The sequence below is a fragment of the Gasterosteus aculeatus genome, chromosome 9 (genome assembly GCF_964276395.1).
Source record: "Gasterosteus aculeatus chromosome 9, fGasAcu3.hap1.1, whole genome shotgun sequence".
NCBI classification, from domain to species: Eukaryota; Metazoa; Chordata; class Actinopteri; order Perciformes; family Gasterosteidae; genus Gasterosteus; species Gasterosteus aculeatus.
The window spans coordinates 830,758-858,730 of record NC_135696.1 but is presented as its reverse complement, the minus strand read 5'-3'; the positions used below and the strand labels follow the sequence as shown (position 1 = coordinate 858,730).

At 43.0% G+C, this 27,973-nt stretch overlaps 3 protein-coding genes and 1 long non-coding RNA gene across 4 annotated transcripts; 2 read left to right on the top strand and 2 right to left on the bottom strand.

Moving 5' to 3' along the window:
• The first annotated feature begins 4,667 nt into the window (after nt 1-4,667).
• Nucleotides 4,668-9,278, top strand: erp27 (endoplasmic reticulum protein 27). Its single transcript, XM_040185447.2, has 7 exons — nt 4,668-4,822; nt 5,256-5,341; nt 6,332-6,469; nt 7,310-7,426; nt 7,908-8,033; nt 8,134-8,331; nt 9,182-9,278. Exons 1-7 carry the CDS (start codon nt 4,765-4,767, stop codon nt 9,221-9,223), a joined length of 765 nt encoding a protein of 254 aa, XP_040041381.2. The 5' UTR covers nt 4,668-4,764; the 3' UTR covers nt 9,224-9,278.
• A 4,216-nt stretch (nt 9,279-13,494) lies between these two features.
• Nucleotides 13,495-14,227, bottom strand: LOC144383400 (uncharacterized). The gene is made up of 3 exons (XR_013450746.1): nt 14,095-14,227; nt 13,783-13,814; nt 13,495-13,644 (listed from the first exon to the last, which is right to left on the bottom strand). It is a non-coding gene; the product is annotated as an uncharacterized LOC144383400 (long non-coding RNA).
• Nucleotides 14,228-15,586: 1,359 nt separating this feature from the next.
• On the top strand, nt 15,587-17,116 carry bglapl (bone gamma-carboxyglutamate (gla) protein, like). The gene is made up of 4 exons (XM_040187735.2): nt 15,587-15,743; nt 15,839-16,159; nt 16,264-16,387; nt 16,478-17,116. The coding sequence occupies exons 1-4, from the start codon at nt 15,683-15,685 to the stop codon at nt 16,578-16,580; spliced, it is 609 nt and encodes a 202-aa protein (XP_040043669.1). The 5' UTR covers nt 15,587-15,682; the 3' UTR covers nt 16,581-17,116.
• A 1,636-nt stretch (nt 17,117-18,752) lies between these two features.
• slc34a2a (solute carrier family 34 member 2a) lies at nt 18,753-27,331 on the bottom strand. The gene is made up of 13 exons (XM_040187652.2): nt 26,786-27,331; nt 25,664-25,724; nt 25,499-25,576; nt 24,421-24,549; nt 24,081-24,224; nt 23,833-23,944; nt 22,981-23,173; nt 22,325-22,420; nt 22,114-22,234; nt 21,640-21,807; nt 21,438-21,554; nt 21,085-21,209; nt 18,753-20,744 (listed from the first exon to the last, which is right to left on the bottom strand). Exons 1-13 carry the CDS (start codon nt 26,807-26,809, stop codon nt 20,178-20,180), a joined length of 1,935 nt encoding a protein of 644 aa, XP_040043586.1. The 5' UTR covers nt 26,810-27,331; the 3' UTR covers nt 18,753-20,177.
• Nucleotides 27,332-27,973: the final 642 nt, after the last annotated feature.

Sequence of the window (27,973 nt, the reverse complement as noted above, 5' to 3'; positions counted from 1 at the left end):
AAAGAAAGCACGCTCATGTCCGACCTGAAGGTGACACCCCAAGATGAAGCTTCCACCTGAGGCCGTTAATGCCTCATGTGAAGGTTTAGTTCCATTGAGCCACGTTGCTGATGATCACGCAGACTTTCTGCTGTTCTTGCAGTTTGAGGTTAACAGAAATGAAGAACTCGTTGAGTACAGCACGTGCTGCAGCGTCTTCACCAAAGCGCGTGTGCGATGCCCTTCTTAAAGCAGCAGGAGACAACAGGTACAGGTACAGGTGTCTTGTGTGGGTGATGAACACAGGGACTCTTTCAAATGTCAACTTTCATGCCGGTAGCTGGAATAATGATGTGGGCTTTAGCAGAACCCTTCCAGAGGAGCACCGTGTTCCCTTCAGACATGAGCAGTTACCTTTGCTTTTCTTGCATACTATTTTGTGCATATAGATAAGTATTAATGTTTTCACCTTTTTGACTGGATATTCTTTTAATCTGATATTATTTGCCTTTTTATATCATTTTAGTACAGAGTATTCTGTTATTTATTGTTTTATCATCCTTTGATGACTTTTTCAACATTCAACACTGAACTTGTTTTGATCAATTGCATCATTGCTTTTCATGACAATTTTCCAACCGACTCTACTTTTAATGGCAGCCCATGATCTATTTTGCCACAGCAGACTGTGCTCATTTTGTGGATGACTATGTACTGCGATGTCTTTTTTGACATTTTTGCAACTAACTATATAACTACTTTTTTTCAACGTAATATACTATGATTATTTTACCCATATTAAAGTAATTTTTTACACATATCCTACTTACACACTCGATATGTCTGAAGACAATCGGGATACAATGCGCTCTACAAACTGTACCATGACTTTTCTTCTCCCCACTGATTTTCTTCTGTCTTTCCCCATATGTGTCAGCCACCTTTTTATGTTGCCTTTGAAAACCCAACTAGAAAGAGAACGTATTAAAGAGGCACTGTGAAAGGAAACCTTGAAGGAGACATTTGTGCAGAGATACAGACGAGCAGAAGCTATTTGCATTTGATTGAAGTGGAAATCTTCTTGGAAACCAAGAACAGAGACAGAAAAATAGTCAAAAGGTTTGCGATCCCCCCCCACGTCTTACATTACCTCTGTGGGTCATGGTCAACATTAACGCCCACTATATACTGTATCTGTGCGTTGGGTAAATGGCTAATAAGGGAAACTTTCCCTAAAACCAAAGTTCACTATATTTACATTTCTTTTACTGAAGTAACAATTTGAATTCACTTATCAGGAAACACCGCATAAACTTCCATTGTTATGCAGACGATACTCAACTGTATCTGTCGATCAAGCCAGAAGAGACGGACCAGTTAGTTAGACTTCAAGAATGTCTTGGAGACATCAAAACTTGGATGACCGGCAACTTCCTGATGCTAAACTCAGAAAAAACGGAAGTTATCCTGATAGGCCCAGAGCGCCTTCGAAGCCAGCTGTCGCGTGATACAGTTTTTATGGATGGAATTGCTCTGGTACCCAGCAGCACCGTCAGGAATCTGGGAGTTCTCTTCGACCAGGATATGACCTTCAACTCGCATATAAAGAAGACTTCAAGGACTGCCTATTTTCATCTACGTAACATATCAAAAATCAGGAACTTCCTGTCTCAAAGTGATGCAGAAAAATTAGTTCATGCGTTTGTCACTTCCAGACTGGACTACTGTGATTCTTTGTTATCAGGCTGCTCTTATAAATCTCTTAAGCCTCTCCAGTTGATTCAGAATGCTGCAGCACGTGTATTAACGAGAACTAAGAAAAGGGATCATATCACTCCTGTATTAACTTCTCTGCACCGGCTCCCTGTTAAATCAAGAATAGATTTTAAGGTACTTCTCCTCACCTACAAGGCACTTGCTGGTGAGGCACCGTTGTATCTTAAAGAGCTTGTAACACCTTATTGCCCTACAAGGCAGCTGTGCTCCATAGATGCTGGGTTACTTGTTGTTCCTATGGTTTTAAAAAGTAGGCTGGGGGCCAGAGCCTTCAGTTATCAAGCTCCTCTTTTGTGGAACCAGGTTCCACTTTCAGTCCGGGGGGCAGATTCGGTCAGCTCTTTTAAAGTAAAACTTAAAACGTTCCTCTTTGATTCTGCCTATAGTTAGGGCTGGCTCAGGTTAGTCCGGACCAGCCCTTAGTTAAGCTGCTATAGGCTTAGAATGCCGGGGGAATTCTTAGGACACACAAAGCTCCTCTCTCACGCTCTCGTTCTACCATAATTCAAGTTTTATTAATGCACATGACTAATTCAGCTTCTTTCCGGGAGTTTTTTGTGTGCTTTCTCCCCTATCAGGTCTCCGTAGATCGTGGTTCCTTCGGGACCCTGGTCCTGACACCTACCGTGGCCATGCTGACGCCTGCTGCTGCCATCATCATCATCATCATCATTATTTTAGATATTAATAATATTACTTTACTCATAAACCGACATTACCCTCTCCTAAAATCTCTGTGCTCTCCCTCCCCACAGGATTCTGTGGATGGTGGTTCTATCTGATGGTGGTGGTCCCTGCAGTGGTCCTGCTGTGCGCCTGGCTTACTACTCACAATTACTTGAATCATTTCTGTCATAGGAATTGCATGGTTATACATTGTTCATTCTGTACACATGGCATCCATTGTAGTCTGTCCATCCCGAGAGTGGGATCCCTCCTCTGACGTTCTCCCTAAGGTTTCTTCCCTTTTTTCCCTCTTGTAAGGGTTTTTTCATTTTTTGGGGAGTTTTTCCTGTGCCGATGGAGGGTTTCGGGGCAGAGGATGTTGTATGTGTACAGACTGTAAAGCCCTCTGAGGCAAATTTGTAATTTGCGATTTTGGGCTATACAAAATAAAATGACTTGACTTGACTTGAATGGATTATTTTTGCCTCGTTTGTGTCTCAATTCAATACAACAAAACAAAATAAGTTTAGTGAAATTAAATTGAAAATAGGTTGAACAATGAATATATATTCATTCTTAGATTATGACATATACAAAGATTACTTAGAGAAGTTGCCATTCTTCATCCGGCATCCTGCCTTGGTACTAAGCACTGACAGGTTCTCTTTTTCGACAAAGTTGTCGCCAAATCGTGTTCTTTTGTATCCAAGAAGTACTTCATGAACACCTTGTTTGCACAATAGTTTGTGGTTATTTGTGGGCTGTGATCTAAATCGTGTGTTCCCACCCACGAAGGGGAGTAAGTGTTTGTAAGGAGCTTTATTTAGTTTGGTCTTTGCAGACTTGCAGTGTCACTATGGACGTGTCACCTGTACCGCCAGACGTCAGCTGATGACCTCTTTTGCAGTATTAGTGTCCCTGTTGCCTCCTTAAGCCCCATGTGAACACACATCCCCGATAATACGCTGGGACGCTTCACAGCTTCATCTTTTGTTTTAATCTTAGAGGACGTTTGTTGGCTTTTTGATCATTTACAATTAAGGATTCTCTAATTCCCAAATGCATTTTTTGCTTTCATTATTTCTCTCATTAGACTACTTGCAATGAACATATTATGATATTTTCCTTGTAGAAATAACTTTAGGAGGTTATGTTTGTGTGTTTTCTTGTTTTTGTTATCTTCAATATTCTTTAGAACGATGTAAACAGTATTTGGGTTTTATTGAGGTGCAACAGAAGTTTAAAGGATTCAGACAGTTTTTTCTCATCTTTTTTTTCTGCTCTGTGGTCGACCAAACTATAACTCGCCAGAACTTTTACAGCAGATTCCCATTTCAGTTAGAAAAAGGAATCACTGAGTAAAACGTCACACTACAAATGAATTATTCCTCTTTAAGGAGTTTAATTTATAAGTTACAAATAAATACATTCATGGCGTGTTTTAACATCAACACATGGCTGTGAGCTGCTGTAAGTTATGTCAGGAAATGTTTTATTGTTGGTCTTTTATTCCTTTGGTCCTCTTTTATTGTTGGTGGTATCGTGGCAACATCGTCATGAATATTAATGAATGCTAGATGTTTTCTTTAAAATAATCTACAGTCAAGATGCTCACTTGCAGGGTTTGTGTCACTTAAGCAACAAAATCCTGGTGAAAATATTGATGATTTGAAAATGTAGAAGTGATCAAAACTGAGATGACATATTTGGACAGTTGCATTTTATAGTGCAATATGTTTAGTAAATAAAAAAATATATATATATATTGAACATTTTTCAAGGTACTCAAAGAGGATCTGTAATGAAAAAACAAGTATCCCACATAGATTTAGATTCACACCTGTACTTCTTGTGATAAAGATATTCCCAAACTAAATTGTGAGAAGTAAGCAGGATTTAGTGAGGATGGGAGCCGTGTCCCTCCTGTGGTCAATGTGCCAAAATGCATCGGTGGTCACATTGGCGGCGCTGCAGCCTGAGCTTTAACCAAAGCCTCAACACATCTCGACAGCAGCGTTGCTAAGAAGACTCTGCTAGTGAGACACAAGACAGGTGTGTGATGCTGCACAACAATAAAGGTCCGCTGGACCAACGGGGCTGCGATTGTCCTCAACCTGAAGGCCGTAACACACCAATGTGCAGACACGCACGCGGCCCCTGTGGCACAGTGACACGTAGTCCAACGTCCCAGCGACGCACTTATCAAGAGCACCTGGCTGCTTCCCATGCAGCAAACACGGCCATGTGGTGACCCGTGGGACACAGAGAGGAGTCCAACAGCTACAAAGTCGCCAGCACGTCCCCTGCTCGGTTCTCTTTTCCTGCCGCCGCGTCAGTGGAAACATGCTGATCGCTCTGTTTTTCTCCCTCCTGGTGTCTTCTGTCGTTGCCGCAGAGAAAGGTAACTGCTGAGTCTTCTTCCGTTCTTTTCTCTGCTTTCAGAGAGGAAATTTCAGCGAGAATACTGCAAATATACGATTTGTAGACTAATTTCACTAAAAATCATCTGTCCATTAATTGTCCCCAAAGGATGAATTCATATCATGTTGGGGATCCTCTGCCTTTACCACGAGCTTTACATTTACACTTGCAGATATGTAGCAATATTAATGGATAGATTGCCAATCAATTGAGTATCAATTCTCCCCTTAGGATTTTTTGATTATTGTTAATTATCTATTTATTTAGCAAACGTTGGATTGCAAACATGCAAAATTTCAGCCCGTTTGCAGTTTTTGTCGTTCCGTCCATAACCAGCATGGATGTGGACTCGGAATGTAAGCCGCAGTGACTGCACGCTGCATTGTGTGCGTCTCGTGTCTTTTGTGTCTCAGACAGTGTCCTTCCCAGACTGACCGACACCAAAGCCGCCGAGGCCTTCATCGACTCTGCTGAAGTGGTGGTCATCGGATTCCTGGAGGTCAGACATAAAAAAGAAAAAAAAATCCAGGCCATGGGTTCAAATCAGCCTTTAGACGTATTTTAAACCAGCGCACATGGGAACATGCATGTCATGCATGTGGCGGACCATGATCGTGCCAATTAAGCCGAGAAGGAGACTGAGGAGGCTTAAAAAACACAGCATGTGTTTGCAGCCTGGTGTTTTTGATGCTGCTGTCACAAATAGATTTGGAAGAGGAATATTTCCTGCGGCCACACCTTTGGCAGCGCGGAGGACAGAGTGCGGCTAGCCGTCCCACGGGGGCCCTTTGGCCGGGCGCCGTGCGCGGGGGAAGACGGCGGGCCACTGGACAGGAAATGCATACGTATCTGAGGGCCTGTGGGATTGGCTTCACTGACCGTGTGGTAAACAAACGCAGGGAGAAGGTTCATGAGAGGAGGATGGAGGAGGGAGCACATGAGGATAACGCGTAGCAACGCAAGGCAACGAGAGACCAAAATATTGGTGCTGTGACTCACCGGGAATGAACACATATTACAGGCTGCGAAATGATCAAATGGATTGGCACAGCTCATGCGATACCGGCTCAGAATAGACATGACTCACCTTGCTTTGAGTTAGCTCCCGTCTCTCCCTCCCCAGTGCATCCCTCTGCTTCTCCATTCCTTAACCTCGCTCTGCCACCCTCTTCGTTTTCCTCATTTACATTCTCTAGATGGAAAAGGGAGAGTTACAGCAGCCGGTTCTTGCTCAGCCATCTATTGGAACCAAGTTCTGCAGATTACAGTGGTTAAAGATACTACAGGCCGACGGTTATGGAGTAAAAATGGAAGTTATTAATTGCAAATCAGTACAGCTTCCCTTGTCATGGTATCTCAAAGTGCCGAGCTACGGATTAGCTAACTCTTGTTCCGAAGCAGGTTGTGCAAGATCCACACATTGTATTGCAAAAGATAAGAAAAGCTATCAAAATCATCCTGTAACTGTGTTTTTCCCCTCATGCGTCAGGGAGAGGAGAGTCCCGGCTATCAGCAACTTGTTTCAGCTGCAGGCCGCGTCCACTCCGTCCCTGTGGCCGTCTGCACGCAGAAAGAGGTGTGGAGCCACTACGCTCTCTCCTCTGACACCATCGCTCTTTTCAGAAAGGTAATCCATCACCGCGAGCCGTCTGTTTCAACGATAAATGGGATGTTACCGGTCTCGGGGGGTCGGGCCCTGCGGACGGCTGGGGACCCTCACGAGGAGTCACGCGAGTGGGTCGTGGGTCTGCAGCAACATTGACTTTCCCTGATGGACAATGTTCGTTTAAAGGAATAATGTTGAACACGATTATTGTCCAGGGGATGAACATGCTGTAGGTATCAGTGGGATCAATAAATCAGAATAGCTGGTGACAGACGTCTTTTGGATGGCGAGTTTTAAGATGGTGTTTACCAATGTTTTGTTGGACGATTATCGTTCTACGTATTGATTATTTCTCTTTTACTTACTCATTATTATGCTTTATCTGTGTTGTATAAACTTAAATAACTGTGTAATAGCTCCTTTGCTTTAAACATGAATTATGCACCAATGGCTGTGTCTTCTCATACATAATTAATGTGTCTTTCACTTTTTAACGATGACTAAAATGAGTAAGAATTTTGTGCGAATAAGTTTTCCTACATTTTCTTTCATTCAGCTTCAGTGTTTTTGAAGCCGTTAATTATTTAAAGAGGTAAAATTGTACAACATATTTCTGAATATTTACCAGTTTACCCCCCGAGTCACACACCAGGGATCTACAGGCCACAGAACGCCATGACCAGCTGCTCGGAATGCTTGGAATGCTCGGAATGCTCGGAATTCGGCTTCGTAATTCCTCAGCGAATGACGTGGCTTCCTACATATTAGTTGTTTACTGAACTCGTGAATCTCACGGTTTCGTTACATACTTTACGACCCTGCACGGTTTCATGTAAAGATGACGTGTGTCATGTGATGCAGGCAGACAACCACCAGGAGAACCTCGTTATTGCCACAACCAAAAAGTTAGAAGCCGACGGCCTCGTGAACTTCATCAGCGTCAATGAGGTTCGATACATCACAGAGTACGATCAAGTGGTAGGTCCGACTCATCTGTGTAATAAATGACCTGTCTGTCAAACAAATTGTTCTTTTTTGGATGTTATTTAATCGCTAACTTCTTTTGTCTTAAGGAGATATTTTGTTGAATACAGGTACAACATTTGAAAAGAGTAAAAAAGCCCCTGAACAAATAATGGACCAAACTCTCTGTTCTCAGAGAAATACACACATATTTTATTTAAGCAAAGTAGCAACACAATGTAGAAATACTCAATTGAAGGTTATGCATTCAGCAAAAGTACCTAATGTGAATACTTTGTGTGGATGTACTTAGTGCCATTGAGCCACTATATATATATATATATATATATATATATATATATATATATGTAGCAGTTGCACAAATGTCAGTGCAAAGAGAAAACACACAATGATGATGTGATTTGGCAGTAAGCTGCTTGTCAGGGGAGAGGAAGGAGGTCGCGAGCCTCATCCTTCATGTTCCCTCCCTCCTCAGACCGCCGTGGGCCTGTTCAATTCCCAGGTGAAGACACACCTGCTGCTCTTTGCCAACAAAGGCAGTGACGGATACAGTGAGCTGAAGGGGGCCCTGGGGGCCGTGGCCCCTGACTTCACTGACAAGGTGACAACTGTCAAATGACTTCACCCGAACAACAACAGCTTCAAATGCAACCAAGTGACTAAATTATAAGAGACGTTACATTCCATGAACTGTGTTCCAGTTCTTGTTTGTGCTGGTCAACGGAGCCGCCAAGTCCAACTCTCGGGCACTGGACTACTTCGGCCTCAAGTCCCAGCACCTCCCTCGAGTCGGTATTTACGATGGCGACTCGGACACAAAGTGGCTCCTGCCCGCTGGGGAGATCTCCACGGAGCGAGTGCGACACTTCTGCCTGTCCTTCTTACGGGGGGAACTGAAGGTGAGCCGAGTGATGTTTATTATAAAAGTGGGATTCGTGAGAGTTGAAAGAGAAAGAAAACAACGTTGAAATAAAAAGAGCAGAATTAAGCTGAATGGCGGCTCTTGCTGGCGTGGCGTGGAAGGAGAGCGGCAGTGAGCAAAGCTCAACAAGAATCAAGGCGCTTCGAGCCTCGCTGCAGGAACGCCCGTCGACCACATGCGAAGGCTCAGTGATTAATTACAACACAAAAGACACGAGACGTCAGTGTGTGGCATAAATCACACATCAGCACATCAGATATAACTGTGACCCGTAATGCCCGTAAAGGGCCGGCGCCGGACGCGAGAAAGGAATTAACGGCGAAGGATTCCGTGTATTTAAAATGCTCTCTTCAGGTTCTCCAACGGTTTCCAGCCAAAATGACCAAAAAGAAACTGTACTTTTCTCTGTGGCTCAGTTTGTGGAGCTTTCTGCAGGGCTGCTGTTTGCGACAGAGCGGCTGGAACTTCCCCGGACCTTCGACCATATTTGGCAAACGTGGTTCAGACACTTTTATTCGCATCGCCTAAGTTCACAAATTGGCCTCGAGGGGCTTTGGAGTCTCCACAGTAGACAGCAGTCTGCCCTTTGTCTTTTTCTCTTTGGCTCTTCTGATAAACCGTTTAAACACACACATTCCTCTAAGATGGAGGAATAAAAAATCCAGACGTGGTGAAGTATCAGTGTTGGTGACATTGATGTCCTAAATGAAGGCACTTTTTAGAGATTCCCTCTGATGAAATCCGTTATTTGTGAAACGCTTCATAGATACACATGTGGATATTCACTCTCTTCAGTGTTTCACTTATTGCTCTTGTATGTTTTCTAGGAGGCGAAGCAGACGGAAGCCGAGGCCAAAACAGAGCTCTAGGACTCTTAATCAAATGAATTCATGTGTATTAAATAAAACCACTGAGAGGAAAACAGACGCTGCTATGGCCGTGTATGAGAACGTGAAGCCAAAGTGTCCATTTGCATGTTTGCATCCTCACACTGTACATGCGTGTGCGTGTGTTTGGCCTGTGGTCCGGTCAGCGGGCCACAGATCGCAGAGACCCGGCAGAATTTGTTAAATGTTATCGTCCGGACCACAACACACCGACCTTGGAGAGACTGACAGAAAGACAGCTGGGAAGACAGATGAGGACAGTTGACCGTCTCACACTTCATCCCCGACAGAAAAGTGTGCAGATCAAAATAAAGAATATCTGTGTACATTAAAAAATACCAGCGTGTGATGACGAGGCATCTCAGACGCAGCGATCACACAGCGGGAAGCAGAGCATCAAGTCTAAATATGCGACGTATAAATAAGACGTATTTAGCAATAAAAACGGGCGGGCTGAGGAGCGCAGACATCAAGAGTGAAAATGTGTGGGCTCGTCCCAGAAACCTTCTCCTCAGTGGCAGACTTGATGGGTATAATTAGTGGTGTCGTACTGCCGAGCGGATGCATCCGGCGGAACGGGGAAAAGCCTGACAGGTGGACGTTCCCCAGAGGACGGAAATATACAGTTTGTTTAGGAGACACGGCCGGGGTCCACGAGGGGCAGTGAGAGGACATCAACATTGTTATAGAGACTATACGGACTTACAGAGAGGGAGAGATCGCAGAGATCTATGTGTTACATTGTCTGTCATTTCGATAAATAAGTACAACTTCTAAAGAGTAAAAATAAGGTAAGTAAGGATCTTCAGTTAATCTGGAATTGTGTTTAGTAACAACGTTATTCACAAAAACTAAGTATTTCTCTTGGATTATCTGGAAATGTAAGAAACCTACAATAATATTTATGGTAATTAACTGGCAGCAAAGAAAGAATACCGTAGTGTCAAAAAAGAACACATACATATATATATATATATATATATATATATATATATATATATATATATATATATATATATATATATTTATTTAATACAATTGGTTGCCGTGGAGTATATCATTCATCACTTCATTAAATACATAATACTGTAAAACAGTATGCAGAATAATATGCGTTTTTTTGATGAAAATGTCACTTTTTAAAGAAACTCCTTAATGTGACAGCATAATCAATTTAATCACATCAGTATATCGACTATTCTTTCTGTACAATGCAGGACTTTCACCCATAGTGGAGTATTTTAACCGTGTAATATTTTAACTTAAATAAATGATCTCAATACTTCTTCTATTCTGTGGTGAGAACTAAGTCTTTCTTTCAACAACTCAACTCTCTCACACAAACGTCCCTGATTATTATTTACAGACATACGATTTCTTTCTTTTATTTCATGGGCCAAATCCTTCCATGAGGTCCCTCAGATCCATCCCACAGAAAACAACACTTTACAGCAGTAGGGTCATATCATGGCTCATAGTGTTACTGTGGTTACTGACTCAGATAATAACTCAGTCTCATCCGTCTGATGAGCACAGAGTACTCAGTAAAATGTATAATACAGAACATTATTCTCGTATTTATTGCAGAAGATACGCACACACAAACGTCACAGGCACTTTCCACCTGCTCGCCTGTTAAACGCTGAATTATATCGTCCAGTTTTCTTTGTCTTTTATTAACATACTTTAATACAAAGTCAGAAGTCCATCCTTTTTTGTATCATTCAGTCGGTGTGTTACATGATGTTTTGCGTTTTGTTTGTGACACATATAATCACCCACGCGCACAATGCAGTGATGGTTTGAAGAGAAAAGGGAAACCGGTCATTTAAAGGCTGCTTGTTGAGTGTATCAGGCCAGTGGAGGCAAACTGGGGGAGACAAAAGACGGATGCAAAGAAGATTCTTTAACATTAAAATCCAAATTATATATGAATAAATAAATAAAATAAATATTTTTTTTTTTTTGTGCTGTGTAGTCCACTTTAATAGATAAACCTGGTGTTCACTAATAGAAATAATGCATTTTATTTCTATAGTGCTTTTCATAGTACTCAAAGACACTTTACATTAAAACGATCAAACATTAAAAACCTCAAACACACGACTATGGTCACACGTTGTATCCTTGAGATGCCTCGGTGGCGTGTTAGTGTGGGTCCGCCGGACGGAGCTCTGCTCTACAACTGCTACTTCAAGGAGGGGGAGAGATATGTGACCCATGACAGATATACACATACAACGGTTATGTTGTAAAGTCAAGGATCAAATGGCAAAATGTTTTTTAAAAATAACCCTCTAAGCTCATGCAAAAACACACCTTCCAACTGTGAACCGATGAGTCAGATTCTCACAATAAAATGCAATAAGAAATGTGATATATACACTGCAATACATTGTTTTTAAGCATTAAAGTATGAATTCAAATTGAAATAAGAAACAACCAACAACCCAAAACAGTCCCAGTCGCTCTGCTGTCCTCAGACAAGCTGCTGAAATGTTTTGTCCTGCATTTAATCACCTATGATAACTTGTGCCTCTGCTAGTCGATCTTCAGTGGAAGTGCTTGGTAAAATAAATGTAATATTGTTTCATGAAGTCGCAGCGAGCCGATGTAGCACCTTGTGAAGGGACGTCATGCGCTCCCTCCTGAAGATACGGCCGTGTCTGTAAGGGCCGATATCGTTCATCTTTATAGAAGAAGATAAGAGTCGACCAACTTACGCTTTATAGTGTTTTTGCCACACAGTGTGCGTTGGTGTGTGAACGCTGGACAGGAAACAGAAACCCAGACCAACAACAAACAAAAGCGAGCGTTCCTCATTGCCAAAATTAAGTGATTTCAAAATGTCTGGGGCAGAAATGGTCCAGACACTTTATTTCCTGCCTATTCAGGGATGCTGCTGGAATTGTTTTCTCCACTCAGATGCAACCACAAAAATGGACACTGAACCAGACATTACAATTACACAGCACGCGGTCCAAGACAAACCCCTGACACCAGGAATAACGCCAGACTATATGAAACAGCAAGGACACCAGGGTCACCCTGCAGCAGCGCTGAGCTCCGGCTCACTGTCAGACGGATGGAGCGGTTGTACACATGCATACGTGCACGAAGGGATATGTGTGCACAGACCTTGGATTGCGTTCAAGCTGCAAACTCAAAATACCGTCTTTGTTGGAAGGTCGTAAACCACAGCTGAAGCCACACTTCAACTGTGCTGCACAAACAGAAAGCTGCATCCAAACCCGCGTACATAATGCTCGGCATGCAACACGTGAGACCTGCTTATATTTAGCCGTATATCTGCTGAAATACATCCAGCGAGGCCGCGTCCTGGGCCACCGGTTGGCATCGGTAAACCGTGACTGCTTCTGGCCATGAGCTCGACCCAGATGGATCTGTAAATAGTGACTGGCTGCGGTTCTGCTGGGACTCAGCACTCCAATTAAGCTCTGTCGCATAATGAGGCGCACGGCCGTCCCGTGCCAGCCGATTAGTAGCCTGTGGTCGGGCCGGGCTATAGTTTGGGGTTTGTGGGGGTGGAGTGAACTGGCAGGGTTGAAGAATCAACCCTTCAAAGGGTCACATCCGATTAAAACCCAATCGCATTTATGGGTATTTTGTAGAGATCAGCACCACCACTGGTTTGGACTGTCCAGGGGTTCGTGGCATTATTTGTACCCCAGTGATGAGGGGTGAGGAATGGAAAGTCATTTCAACTGCGATTTACAGGATTGGTAACAACGAGTATGAAAATTGATTCGCTTTGACTTGGGAGAGTGATTGACAAGGAATGACGCAATAGGCCAGAGTTCCAGAACGTGAAATCAGTAATTCCCACTGAGACGTTAAATAGCTGCGTACACAGTAAAATCGCGAGTGTTAATACAACACTTAAAGAGTCAATTTTAACACTACCTCAGTGAACATATGGTCCCTATCTACAGAGTGTTAAATGTACACTGAACACAGAGTTAAATTTCCAGAGTCAATTTTACTCTGGTAAGAGTTAAAATTTTACACTAGGTGCAGTGTAGTGTAATAATATTAACTCTAAGAAGTGTCAATCAAGTTTTACACTATGTAAGAAGTAACACCCATAGAGTTATAAAAGAAATAACCTTTCCAGTGTTAAACCTACTTTACACTATGTTGATTATGAAATCACTCCAAAGAGTGTTGATTTTTAACCAACTCCTACCAGTGTTGCATATCTATGCAGGGGGAAAAACACACAGACAATTGTATCCATACTGTAATACATATTTATTCCAAGTAAACATGAAATATTGGCATCAAAAGTAAACCTAAAACATGTAAAGCTCACATCTTATCACAGTGGCAAAGATCTTGGTTGGTGCTGGATGACAGGAATGTTTTGATCAACATGATGGTATCTGCAAAGACAGCAAACTGAAATCAACATTATGATCTACAACACCATACAAGCTGACAACCTGAAAATACCCTATTTCAGCTTTAAAAATCACAAACACAACTACATTTTCGGTCAAGTACATCAACTTATTACTTACCACCAGAGCACCACAGTACATTAAAGAACAATCTGAAAGAAAAAGGAAAATATACATATTAAGTAACTACGTAACTACGTAGACCCCTCCGCCGTAGCCTGACGTGCACCTCCGAAAAAATCTAACTGCGAGTCGAGTTGACGTGGATCGCAAGTGCTGTGATTGGTCCGCTCAGAACGTAATTTGCGGCAGTTGCTGACATTTGAAAGTATCGAAAGTGCACTTGCTCGTCCAGGTCCCTCAGTGGGTGAACCAGTGTTGTAAATTCACGTCTTCTCCGTAGCCTGCGCTTCAATATGAGCTTCGGCTCACCAAGGATTCGGCACCCGCAGAAACACACAGCCACACCCGCCGCCGCCGTAACGTGGAAGCATAAATTAAGCAGCAGCTACAGCCATAGACATAAAGAATAGACATCGACCGCTGCTGCCTAGTGGTGCTGACGGGCCGCGGGGCCGCCAGCTTGGACCGGTCACCCGCTCCACTCAGTGCCAGCTGGCGCAACGAAGTGTCAGCGCGTCACTCGCTGAATACAAAAGCGGATGTTCACGGGATTTTGTAGGCATGACACCGAAAACATGATTCGGCGTATTTTAATATTCAGTAGTAGTAGGTGTAACAGTAATAATATTCTGGTATATAATATAATAAAAAATATTTGTTTGCGCCTCAGCAGCCAATGCAGCGTCTACTATTTATATATCTATGGCTACAGCAGCAGCTAACGGGAACCGAGCCTCTCGGAGCCGCGGCACGTCCGCATGTCCGCGACATGTCCCGCTATGCTCGACCAAATTGTGACGCTAAAGCGATTTGCTCCGGCTCAAATAGAAATAATAAATATGACTGCTTCAACGAATTTTTTTCTTCATTTTACTGAAATAAATGTGCAAGCATGACACATAACACACCAGGACAGCTCGTCCTCGCTGACATTAACGTTACCTCGTGTCGTTTTTGTTCAGTTTGGTGTTGCGTGGTCAGACATTTGGCTGCTACATTTAAGCTAACCGCCGACCCGATATCACGTTAGCCATTTGAAATTCGGTATTTGAAGACACGTACCCAACATTGACTAGTGTGGTGAATGAATATGTCCCTTTATTCTTATACAGATTCTACTGGAATGAAGAAAAACAACGGGAATAGTTTATAGTAGAAAGACTTACCACAGTATTTCGACGCGAGGAAGATGGCGATGCCAGAATCCACATTCTCAGTTTGACCGGGAAAGTTGGTGGGCGGGGCTCTCCAGAGTATTCTTTGTGATACTCTGGAAGGTATCTTGCTCTAATCAGTGTTGAATCAGGGCCTGAGAGAGTCAATAACACTGACAGAGTAAAACCTCTGTTAACTCCGATTATTTTCACCAACACTGGAAGTTTTCTGGTTCAATTTTACTCTGTCCATTGTTGGAAGAACTCCGGAAGAATTAAAATAGTTTGACACTGCCTTTTTGACACTGGCAAATTTACTGTGTAGAATTAAGGGTTGAACATGCGTAGTACGTTTGCGTGTGTGCGTGTGGAGAATGTCACTCGGTTTGTTTTGGATGGGCTTTAATGTCGACGTACATGAGCACACACATGTTTACATGCAGCTCTGTGCGTACAGTTCAATCCCAGGAATGTCTGTGGCCGTTGAAACGTTCTGCCCGGGTGAGCAGGCTTTTTGGACCCTGTGCCAGGGCTGCGTGGGTGTTAAAGGAAGCCTTCACAACAAGTGGAAGCGGAAACGTTGACATCTGATTCCCCGGCCAATCAGAGGGCGATCTCTGCTCCGAGGAAGGAGGTGGACTTGAGTATATATTGACCTCGAGTTGGGGTGAAGAAACAGATCAAGGAAAGAAGAGAATCGAGAAACCCTCTTGTCCACAGAGTGAAGCTGACTGCGCCGCACCATGAAGACTCTGACCCTCCTCTCCATCTGTGCCCTTCTGTCTGTGAGCTGCTCCATGGGAGGTAAGGTCAAACTCAGGTTGACCTCTGTGCTGTGCCCAATGTAGGCGCCTACAGTTTATCTACAAACGGTTTTTTTTTTTTCTGTGATTCTCCAGGTTTTGAGCCAGATGTCGTCGTGGACCTTGCTGACGACACAGCGGTTGATTCAGACGCCGCGGACCTCGCCGACGCCGACGTCGCTGACCCCGCTGACCTCGATGACCTCGATGACCAGGCTGACCCCGATGACCCCGACGCAACTCCCGCATCGCCAGCTTCGGATTCTTCCTCAGACTCTTCTGCGTCTGACTCAAACTCCAGCTCCGACTCTACTTCCTCCTCCGAGTCCTCCGAATCGTCCTCCTCCGAGTCCAACTCAGCATCCGACTCTTCTTCCTCTTCTTCATCCTCTTCATCCGAGTCAGTCAGCGAGGAGGGTACGAATACGAAAAAGAATCTTTGCACGTCTTCAGAAATACTTAACGTTTGACTGTGAAAGGAGAAAAGAATATCGCTTGATAAAAGTAATGTTCGATGTTAGTCCCCACAGAGCCTGAGCCTGAGCCTGAGCCTGAGGTGATCATGAAGAGGGACCTGGCTGCCGTCCTCCTGAGGAGAAGAAGAGCTGCCCCAGCAGGAGACCTCTCCCCCCTGCAGCTGGAAAGGTACTGCTCTGTGCTCTGATCTCTGTTCTACCTGAGGCTCATTGGCTGAACTCGGCCCTTCTGACCTCGCCGCTCTCCTCTGCCCTGCAGCCTGAGGGAGGTGTGTGAGTTGAACGACGGCTGTGACGAGATGGCCGAGACCGCCGGCATCGTCGCCGCATACGTCGCCTACTACGGAGCCGTCCCCTTCTAAGACGAAGGCCCCGCGGCCGGTTTACTGCGTCCTTCTGTAACAGAACAGTCCAGCAACTCCCCTCAATCCAGACAAGGAGCAGACAATTACCTAAATCAAATTGGAAAAAAGGTTTGGCCCCCGTTATATGGAGATTATTTGTGTACTAACCGCTGCACAGGTGACCGGCTCGAATGGTCGTGCAGGAAAAGGCCCGTCCAGGCTTTCAGAGAGAGGCACATGAAAGCGTGTGACATGCAGTCGGTCACACAGGATTCAATTATTCTCTCCGTCTGCAGTACGATGCAATGAATGGTGCCACCAGTGAGGATGTAGTGTATGTTAATGTATTGTTATTTGTTTATGTTGTGCTTTAGTGTTACTTTAACTAAAAGTAGTTCTTCTAAAAAGTAGTGGATGTAGTAATGAGGTCCTGCACTTCCAGTAGCAGCATATTGATAGTGGTAGCTACAGTGTGTGTACATCAGTTATCCATAATGACTGTAACACTAATGGCCTCTGGGTTTGAAAATAATAAATTATTTTGTAATGTCAAATGGTTGGTCGTGTTCTTTATTTCTAAAATATTTTGATGCAGCTAAAGTGAGAATAACGCTACGGAACAGGGGATGATTTCCTTCTGGTTCGTCTCTACAAAGGACTCAACTCTCAACTATCAATGTGAATATTGCTTATTGCTGCTGTAACTAAGACACGTTCTCCTGAAGGATTGGGATGGATTACCTCTCGTAAACATGCACAATACAAGTGGCCTCATCAACAGTGAACCGCAGTAGCAGCCAGTGATGCAGCGGGACGCTGTTCTCTCACCGGCCACCAGATGGCAGAGTCGGTGACTCATCTTACTTTCAAACGGAGAGAACCTGAAATGAACCCGACCCAATATTATATTACTTCAATCATCCATAGCTGGAAATTAATATTCAGATTCAAATTGCATTGAGGTAAAAAGGAATATATACGATTACATGACTGCTTATTTTAAATAAGTGATTCTAATAAGACGTCATTGGAAAAATAAGACCTCAGTCAGTACATTTCATTAATATAAATAAAATATACAAAAATATTACGAAACAGTTCTGAGAACAGCGAAGATACACAGGCTGTAAGCATCATTGTTAGTTGTGTCGTCTGCTCAATCGCAGCCCATCACGCCCAAGGGTGCATTTCTTTATCGTTAACAGATACATACTCTTTATTCCCTCTGCGTACCGAGAGAGAGACACAGAAAGGGAGAGAGAGAGAGAGAGAGAGATAGAGAGAGAGAGAGAGAGAGATAGAGAGAGAGAGAGAGAGAGAGAGATAGAGAGAGAGAGAGAGAGAGAGAGAGAGAGAGAGAGAGAGAGAGAGAGATGATTGTACCAGCTGCAGAAGTTCAACATCAGCCTGATTGCATAAAGTGTGACGAGATTCACAAATCCAAACAGGCTGCACCACACAAACTCACTCATGTTGATATTAGTTGCCACTAAATACATTTTTACATGTTGGCAAGTTGGAAAGTGGGCAAAGCTGCGTGTCAACAACAACAACGCCATTCCAACGGATCATCCAATCAGAGGGAAGAGAAGAGAAGTATTTTGAAAAACACATCTGACCAGACGCTAGATACATTAAAACGTTTCTTAATGATGGATGCCGAGAAGTTCTTAATTCACACCACATATCCTGACATTCCTTGAGTTGAACATAATGTACTATGCCAGTAACCTTTGAATAATACCTTTATGTACTCATATCAAGTACCTCTAAAACCATAGAAAAATACTGCATGTTGTAATTGAAAGTCCTACATTCATTATCCTACTCAAGTAAAAGTAATCATGTATTACAGGGAATATTTCTTTCCCCCCCCTCGTTTATAATCCATCTCGTGCCGTTTGCATGACAGTCGGTACCAGTTTCCTGGAGCGCTGGCCGGGTTTAGTGGCCGGGTGCTTCACAAACGATGAAAAGGTCTCGATAACGTTTATGATACTTTAAGATAAGGAGCGTGTTTGTCACTCTGAACTGTACACTCAACTTTTTTTAATCAAAATTCTTCATTCCCAACATGCTTTACTCAGGTGAAATCTTCAGATAGGAGAGCAATAACTAGTCCCTTATCACAGCCAACGTACACGGTTAAATACAGGGTGGACCTGTTAAGGGAAACGATGACTCAAGTGGTTTCTGGGAGAAAAGTTCTAGTCAGTTTTTTATTCAGATATCATTTTGAATCTTTTGTTCCTGAAGCGTTCTTATATAGACAAAATATACAACTCAACATTTACATGGAAAGTTAATAACATTCACATGAAACACAATTCATCTAATTACAAATGACATATTCCTTGGATACAATTATCCGTCTCAATTACAAAATGTATTTTACACCTTAAAACGATGTGTTACGGTTCTCAATGTGTCTTTTTCACACTGTAGGAACCGGATGTCCTTCGTCTCCGGCCTTTGAAGGACTGTCTGCGGTCTTTCCCAAAGACTCACATCAAACAAGATTTTCTTAGTATTGCCAAATAAATTTGCGTCAGCTATAATTTACCGTTTATTCTTTGCACGACCCATCTGGGCCACACGAGAGACGGTGTGTTGTAATGGCCGCCGTACATTGTGTCTGTTTAACTGACGAAAGGAAACATGAAGTATTTAACATGCGGACTCCTTTCAAACAACACAAGCTGAGAAAAATAAGTTCTGTTCCACTGAATATTTGTGCACAAAAACCAAGGTGTCATGAGGAGTTTGCCATTTTAACAAATAAAATGTAATACAACCTTTGAATTGTTCTGTTCTTTCAATAACAGTTGTCCATCTGTTTACATACACAAACATGTATAATGGTTTAAATGGTTATTTATCAAGGATGGCATGTATATTATATAGATATAGTTAGAAACTCCAATGCTACACAAACCCCCTGATCATCCCACCCTGACGTGGACCTCCTCTATTGGCTCGGTGAGGCACGCTGGTGCGTCGAGTTAATGCTCAACATGTTGCCGTTCTCTTGGTTTGCTAATTAGAAGATATCACTTCAGATCAATATCAGGTTCCGTTTGAATATTTACGTCAGTAACCATAAATAAAGAATATCTAACTAGACAAAAGGAATCTTTGCGAGTTATTTGCTCATCTTGAGGAATGTTCATTCGCTCTGCACGCTGGTGTATTGGCTGAACACCAAAGAACATGTTGAAGTCGGAGCCATTTGGATACAAGTTTAGTATTAATTAACGTAGATGAACAAACGATGGAAAAGCCATTTGTTGCAGAAGCCAAGTGGCTCGAGGTTTGGAAACGCAAAAGATGTTCGCCATCCCTGTCTTTTCAAGGTCACTTGAGTGAACACCTGGCAGGTGACCCAGACAAACCCTTTCCAGCATATTATTTTATTTTCCTTTATCTTATGCTTTGAGAGTGGAAATTCCCTCCATAACCATTTCCCATCTTACATTAGAGCAAAAACATAAATATTAAAGACATAATATTTTTCAGAGTTTTGCTGAAATGTGTCTGGTCCTTGTCCTTTGACCGATGCACTTCACTGAATTATACAGAAAGAGTCACACGTGTCACATGTATATATATCATATCTCAGAGATGTGTCATTTTTAAAGTCTGTAGGTCTAAATTGATCTCATTTTCTACCTCTTTCTCTGCACTCATTGCAGGGTTATCATAAACCTCCGTGTGAGATTTACTGTTGTTCTCCAAAGATTCTGTCTCTCCGGTTTCCTTGTCGTCATCAGCAAACTGGCAGCATTTGCAGCAGCAGCAGCATTTGGCGGTAAACACACCAACCACTTTGTCCCAGGGGGAGAGCGAGTGAGCCCACAGAGGGAGGAAGTCCCAGGACCGCAGCGCCGCAGGCAGAAACCCCGGCTTCCGTTTCTGCAGAATGTTGATCGCCACGATGACGATCGCCACCATCACCAGAGGAGCACCGACGCCCAGCAGAACCTTCCAGCCAGCCAGCGACAGGCTGAAGATGACGAGCGGTAAAATGAAGAAGAAGGAGATGATGTAGACGGCAGCGAACCAGCGGTAGGAGGCTGTGATGTTGCCCAGGCCTTTCGCCAGCCGGATGGGGAAGCGGGTGAAGGGGATCGGATACCACAGAATGATGCCAGAGATGTTGAACAGGAAGTGCACGAGGGCAATCTGGAGACAGCAACAAAAACTTTATTGGTATGTTTCACTCATTATTTATCCCAATAACTCTAATAATAATAGTACACTTTTTTACTTCAAAGGTCTGTAAATTCACACTAATTTCCTATTAAGTTTAAGTGAGAGAACTTTGAACGTGGATGTTACATTTAGTACCTGATAAGCATTTAATTGATACACTTTAGACTATTTATTCTAATCCATTGGACCGCAAAACATGTACAAGACTGCAAATTAGTCAAAAGAAGAAAAAAAAGGATTTCATTCAGTTGAACTGAAAGAAACCATCTCTTATTTTGCGCGTGGGGACGTTCGTACTGAAGTGACTGACCTGTAGAGCATTGCCCAACGTGTCTCCTGGACTGGCCATGGCTGCCAGGATGGCTGTGGTCGTTGTGCCAATATTTGAACCCAGAGACAACGGGTATGCTCTTTCTATGCTGATGACACCGATACCTTTTTAATGGAACAATGGGTGAGTTTGTGTGCTCTTCAGATACCGCTCAACACAACACAACAATGCTTTACTGCTTTTAAATATCACCAGAGAGAATAAGAAACAAAGAAACACAAGAAAGGAAGAATAAAGATTTCTTTCAAGAGCAAAATGGTACATCGACTTTTACAAATGAAAAAACACAACAGATGGATGGAACGGATGAATGAATGAATGATTGACCTCACCAACAAGCGGAGTAATGGCCGATGTGAAAACCGAACTGCTCTGCACAATGAAAGTCATTCCAGCTCCAACTAAAATGGCAACGTAGCCGATGACCCAACCAAATGGAAAAGGGAAATCTGCACAAAACAGACAAAGAGACGTTGGAGCGTTACCAACCGACACGGTCACATCGAGGTCATTGCACGCGGGTTTGCTCCTGACCGGTGTTGAGGATCTTCTTGATGACTGCAGCCACCTGTCCCTTCAGCATGGAGTTGAGCAGCTTAACGATCAGGACCAGGCAGGAGCAGAGCACCAGCATGGCAAGAGCCAGCAGAATCAGACCCACCGCCAGGTCGGACAGATTCACGTTCACAAAGAGATGCACACCTGTGGACGCGCAGAAACACACAGACTGTACTCACTGTGGAGGAAAGCAGGCGATTAGGCTTTTATCGTTCTTATTTTGAAACTACACAAATGTTTGGTTTCGTTTTTTTGGCCAAATGGAGGCAGAATAACTAATAATCAAAAATAAAATATGTACTGCGACATTCATAGTGTCTCTTTGTATAGTTGTTATGGAATGGGGTCAATTAATAAACATAAAAAGTATTGAGCATCAGGTTCTCCATGTTGAGAACATTATACATTTTAGATCAAAAACAAAAAGAGTAAAACTACTATGAGTCTTACATTTGCGAACATTGTACGTTTGGGAAATGTTCTTCTGTGTGAAGGTGTAGTTGCCATCGAACCAGCAGAGATCCGGAGACGTGCAGTTCTCTGGACCAGGAACTGTGACGTTCACGATGGTCTGAAATGCAGCAGTGGTTTTACAGTTGACATTCAAATCTTCTCGCCTGTTTGAGACATTTGGCAGGTGGCTGACACGGTTTGGTCTTACTGTGTTGATAAAGGTTTGACACCATTTCTTGATGAGGCTCTTGTTCCTGGCTTCTGGTTCTCCAGTGGCGATCCCACTGATGACAGACTCATCCAACTAAGTTGGAGGGAAAGAAGCTTTAATGGGAGATGGTGGGATTTTATTGCTGTGATACATTTAATTTCTTTTGAAGAAGCTACTTTAGAAGTTGAACAGTGGCCCTATTTGGTGAAACACAAAGAGAAATCTGCATCAACCAGACCGCTGTTAATGTTCACCGTCTGTGATAAGCTCAGTGACCAACCAAAATGTGGCACACTAAATGAACTATACTGTCAATGCCGCTAAAAGACACCTACATGAAGTGATTACGATTATCGATCTGTGCTCTTTGAACTTCGTTGACTTTAGTTTCACTTTGACTTGGTGAGACGAGACGAGTATCGTAACGAACTGCTTCACGCAACATGAATCATATTCAATTGCTGGGCTGCTCTGATATTTTGCTTGAACTTGAATATAATACATGTCATGTTTGATCTGCAAGTGAAAGGTTAGAGGTTTGATTTGGGCATAAGATGGGATCAGCTCCAGACAACGTTGTCACCGCTTAGTGAAATTCTCTCTGGATCATTGCATTTCTAAATGTTCTTTTGAAGAACCAAAAAGCTTTGTACCTGTATGATTGACTCGGTGACGACATCGGTGATCACACTTAACAGGGCAGGGGCCTCTCCACTCTCAATCTTAAAGGAGTCAATGATGAGCTTGGTGACCACGTACATATAACCCGTGGCGACTTCAAGCGGCAGCAGCACCAGCACAGAGAGCCAGTTGAAGAAGTCGTGCACTGTGGCCCCTGCAAACGCCCTGGGGACATGAGGCAATAAGTCATCCCGTAACACGGCAACTAAAACTATTTATACAGCCAAAGTAATTCCCACAGTAGCTGTAGTTAGTTTTCACATTAACTTTGCTTCCAGTCCAGTTTCTCTGCCGTGAGGCCTGAACAAAAGCCTGTCCTAGAGTACTTTATCTTCTCTCCATCAATGTCAATGATTCTTATTAGGCGATTCTCACAATTCAAAGTTTTTGTTTGTGTGTTATAGTGAGTATTTCTTTCCCAGTAACATATAAACAAAGCAATGAGTAGTTGCAGTTATTACACACGTTGTTTATGATGGGCCAGAGGCCCAAAAGACAGGCTAGGAAGCTGAGGCAAGAACAGGTAGGATGTTTATGGTGAGGGGAAGCGTTTTGCTTTGTGCAGTAGATATTGAAGATGAATACATAGGTTGCACATTCTGTATATCTTAACCCATTGCAGCAACGCAATAAAAAAGTGTTTTCTTTGTTCATTGAAAGCAGGTATTTTGGATATATCATTATTCTAAAGAAGTTATCCAACTTAACTGTTGAACTCAGTGTCCTGATGCCTATTTTTGACACACAGATTTTTACTGTTTTTGACTCGCACAGTAATAAATCATTATTTTATCAGGCTTGTGGTTGTGTAGAACAACAATTACCTGCGGAAGACGCTGCGGTCGCCCGCCTGCGTCATGGCGACTAGTGTGTTGGTCACAGACGTGCCGATGTTGGTCCCCATGATGATCGGAACAGCCAGCTGGACCGTTAGCACTTCCAAAGCAACACATTTCTTCTTCATCATCAGTCGCACTCCACACCTCCGACATGATCACCATTCAAACATTCTTTGCATGGATGTGTGTGTCTGCGCCACTGCGCACATGTGTGTGTGCGTATGTGCACTCACATCCAGAGGAGACCATGCTGACAACTATGGAGGAGGAGGTGGACGAGCTTTGGACCAGCAGGGTGACCAGAACACCAATGACCAGACCAGCGAGGGGGTTGGCCAGAACCGTGTTGTCCTGAAGGATGTCGCCTGCTGCTTTACCTTCGCGTGGTGAAAGTAACACCACGTGAGTGCACTTGCTTTTGATTGATTTGTATGATTTTACTGGGATATTTGAATGGAAACACGCCATCGTTCGTGTTGTCACAATCTACTTTTTCAACTATGTCAAGTCTCAGTGGTCCAGTTCATCATCATTACACGTACAGTAGCTCCGGGCAGATGTTGGAGTGTTTACCTCCAACAAGCTGGAAAGCTGAGCTGAGGATGTCCAAAGAGCAGATGAACAAGTAGAGGAACCCCAGCAGCAGGATCAACTTTAGCACCGACACCAACACTCTCAGCGCCTTCCCTTTGGTGTCCAGAGCTGGGACAGAGACAAGGCGCCGAAACAAACAGAAAACATTATCATTTGTAAAGACAGGATTAATCGATGTCATCAAGTGTCTCATTAAGGTGAATGAGTTCGCCAGCGTGCAACCTGGTAGGACATTTGAACTTTTTAAATATTAGAACCATTGGTTGAGGCTAACTGGAAGCAGTTGGTGCCTTCAGTGTGTTGGCACGGGCCAGCTGGCTGCCTGGCTACTGTCTTTATTACATCCATTACCATTTACGATCTCTGTGCCTTCTAAATACACAGATCATTGGCTCTGATGTTATCTGCTGTCTCCGCAAAATCCCCAAATACTTATTTGTCCTTTGACCTGCGGGGCTGTTCATGAATCTAGACTGTTTTGGAGTGATTTGCGGAGTGTTGGAGATATTTGTTGTAGTGACGTCTGGCACCCGGCCTGTAGAACTCAAAACGCCCAAGAAGTACATTTGAAAAACTCGACGGCCACGTGTCTTTCTAGAAATGATTGCCAGGCAACTCAGAGATAATCCACCTAGTTTATTGGAAGCGGTTTCATCTAGGAATAATTTTCTTTTATGGATAGTTGTTAGATCAAAAATAAGGCAGAAGGTCAATATCTCCAAAAGGAATAAGCAAAGAAGTCACATCAATTCTACCTTGATTTGATAATGGTGGAATACTTTTTATAGCTCTATAAGAGGGAGTTACATATCATGTGGATTGGTAAGCGATTTATAGCTATGCCTTTAATTCTTGGAATGCACCACAACAGTGCACTCGATAATAGGTTATATAATACATGCTATATGGGAGACTTTATCATATCTGTTGTAAACCTGTTAGTAGTTGTGTAAATGTATTACTTACTAACCACGTACATCTAATCAGGAAAGCCATGCTTCTTTGTAAAGTACACGGATAAGACAACACTTGTCCTCATAGTAACCATGGACCTCACCTGTCCATGGGACCCCGGTGTCTTTCAGCTCGGGCAGGTCCCACGGGTCTGCGTCCTGCGGCTCCCCCTCCACCAAAGCTACAGAATGAATCATGCACTTCATCATGTAACTTATCTGTATTCATCAGTGGCCTTCTGTTACGTTTGGGTACAATATGAAATTACCGTTGCTCGTTTTTTCATGTCTCTCATTGTGGTCTTTGCCATTGTTTTGAGCTGCCGTTGGCTACGGAAAAAAGGACACATTATTTCAGAATCAGAAGCCATTTATTGCCACATATGTTACCCATAGAGGAATTTGTGTCGATGATTGGGGCGATGTAAGAGTAAAATAGAATAAAATAATATAAAAATATAAACAAGAAGATAAGTACGATAAAACGCGTATGTATGTACATGTGTTTCCATGGGGAGAGAAACCACTGTGTTTGAGGGTTTAATAATTCTATAATGCTGTATATCTATAGTTAATAATGTTCCCGACATTTTATTTGTCACTGTTTTGTCTAAAATGATTCTATCCAGGACTTGAATGGCAGTAGACGCCTCTTAGGATGCTGAGGGAGGGTTGATCCATATGGCATACTGGTGGTTGCAATCAGATCATGTCATTAAACGAAAAATTATAGTTTGGCTACGAGAGCATCGGGTTAAAAAAATACCCCATGCCACACACACACACACACACACACACACACACACACACACACACACACACACTTTCCCCTCACATGCCAGGGTATCGATCTTATCGTCACATGGTTCAGTTCCAGTAAAATTCCATTCACAACAGAACGACACAGAAAGAAAGCTACACTTGATTGATACATTTACCTAAAGTTATTTTTGGACTGATATATTTGTGTTATTTGAACGTATTCATTACAATTGATTCCATTCTATTACATATATATGCACTAATATTAATATAATACATTTTGTATGTTTGATTTTTTTTGTATAAAATATAAATACTGTATCTCTCAAAGACATGACTTCTACTTCATGAACCCAAAGATACCTTCAGTTACGATACTAAAATATATTACTATCATAATAGTAACAACGCAGTTAATCATTGACAAATTAAATTGGTATATTTGTAAGTCCATTCCACTAATAATCATAATCTTAATAACAGCAGTGATGCATTTGTGCCTAATGTGCTCTTTAGACATACCATTAAACATATAATAATAGAAAATCCATATCCAATCCAGTTTTCAGGTGACAGCTGTAACACAGCTGATCAATGCAATGGGAACAGAATCGAGCGCTTGGCCTCACCTGTGGCAGGTGTAGCGAGTCCATGCTGCCTGTGTGTGCTGAGCTCACCTGGGCGTCAGGTTTCCAAATGACTCCTCCACGCAGGTGGTGAAGAGGTTGAAGTGTGGGCTGTGGGTGGGGGATCCGCTCAGATCAGAGGACAGTGTGATGTCCACCGTTTACATCACCAGGGTCACTTCCGTCTCATTGATAAGCACACCCTTTAAAACCTTGATTGTTCTAACCAGACACCGTTGTAATCTGTCCTGGGTCATGTGTTGCAATCCATCACATGGCACGTGATCGGTTCTGAGCTGGTGGTGTTGATACCGTCACCTGCACTTACACCAGCTGTTACTAAATTGTAGAGTTTACCTAAACATCTCAACATAAGGATGTGATACGGTTCTATTGTCTGTTAGATTATTTTGCAAAGTCCATTTTAAAATACAAAAATGACTGCGTTACCTAAAAGAATACTTCTGAAATTGATGACAGCTCCGTCCGGTTGACCGTTGGGAAACAGTGGCAGAGATGACAGCTCGCCTGGACGCGGTTAATTCCACTAACAGATACACCACATGGGTGTGTGTGTGTGTGTGGGGGTGGGGGGGGGCGGTTGCCGGATGTGTACTGTGCCCTACAGACCTTGCGTATGTGGCAAAGGTCTATTTCTGGCACACAATGTGATTTTTTTGGGAGGAATCTATTGATTCTCTTAATACAACCACCCACTGTTCAATACGCCACGTATTCATGTTCCACGTTTAGGCCTTACTACTGTTCATGATGGCTGGGAGACCTTAGAGGAGAGAAAGTCAGCCCAGGCCACACAGATCCGTTGAATTTCTATGGAAAATGTGGCCTGACAATTATAGGTGAGAGCGTAATGTTTCACTGCTTCTATCCGTTTATCTCTGAGTGGCACTCAAGTGTCCTTTTGTGAACATGATTAATCAACAGCGTATGTCCTCGTGAAACGCCTACATGCTTGATTTCTGCCTTCATACAGTGTATATGAGGTCAGCTGACCAGTTGCTTCTGAACGTTCCTCGGCCGTGGCGGCTCCCACACTGTGGAATGCTTTGCCGTTTCATGTGCGGAGTTAAATCACCTGGATTGGATCTTTTACTTGTTTGCCTTTTACTGTTTTGCTTGACTGTTGTTTTACTTTTGCTCGTATTGTTTATTGCTGCTGATTATTTTATC

Coding starts and splice junctions, on each gene's coding strand:
- erp27 (XM_040185447.2), top strand. CDS start 4,765: ATGCTGATCGCTCTGTTTTTCTCCCTCCTGGTGTCTTCTGTCGTTGCC. Junction 5,342..6,331: donor TGGTCATCGGATTCCTGGAG/GTCAGACATAAA, acceptor CTCATGCGTCAG/GGAGAGGAGAGTCCCGGCTA. Junction 6,470..7,309: donor CCATCGCTCTTTTCAGAAAG/GTAATCCATCAC, acceptor CATGTGATGCAG/GCAGACAACCACCAGGAGAA.
- bglapl (XM_040187735.2), top strand. CDS start 15,683: ATGAAGACTCTGACCCTCCTCTCCATCTGTGCCCTTCTGTCTGTGAGC. Junction 15,744..15,838: donor TGTGAGCTGCTCCATGGGAG/GTAAGGTCAAAC, acceptor GTGATTCTCCAG/GTTTTGAGCCAGATGTCGTC. Junction 16,388..16,477: donor TCCCCCCTGCAGCTGGAAAG/GTACTGCTCTGT, acceptor TCTGCCCTGCAG/CCTGAGGGAGGTGTGTGAGT.
- slc34a2a (XM_040187652.2), bottom strand. CDS start 26,809: ATGGACTCGCTACACCTGCCACAG. Junction 25,725..26,785: donor ACTCGCTACACCTGCCACAG/GTGAGGCCAAGC, acceptor TTTTTTCCGTAG/CCAACGGCAGCTCAAAACAA. Junction 23,174..23,832: donor GACCGCAGCGTCTTCCGCAG/GTAATTGTTGTT, acceptor TCATGTCCCCAG/GGCGTTTGCAGGGGCCACAG.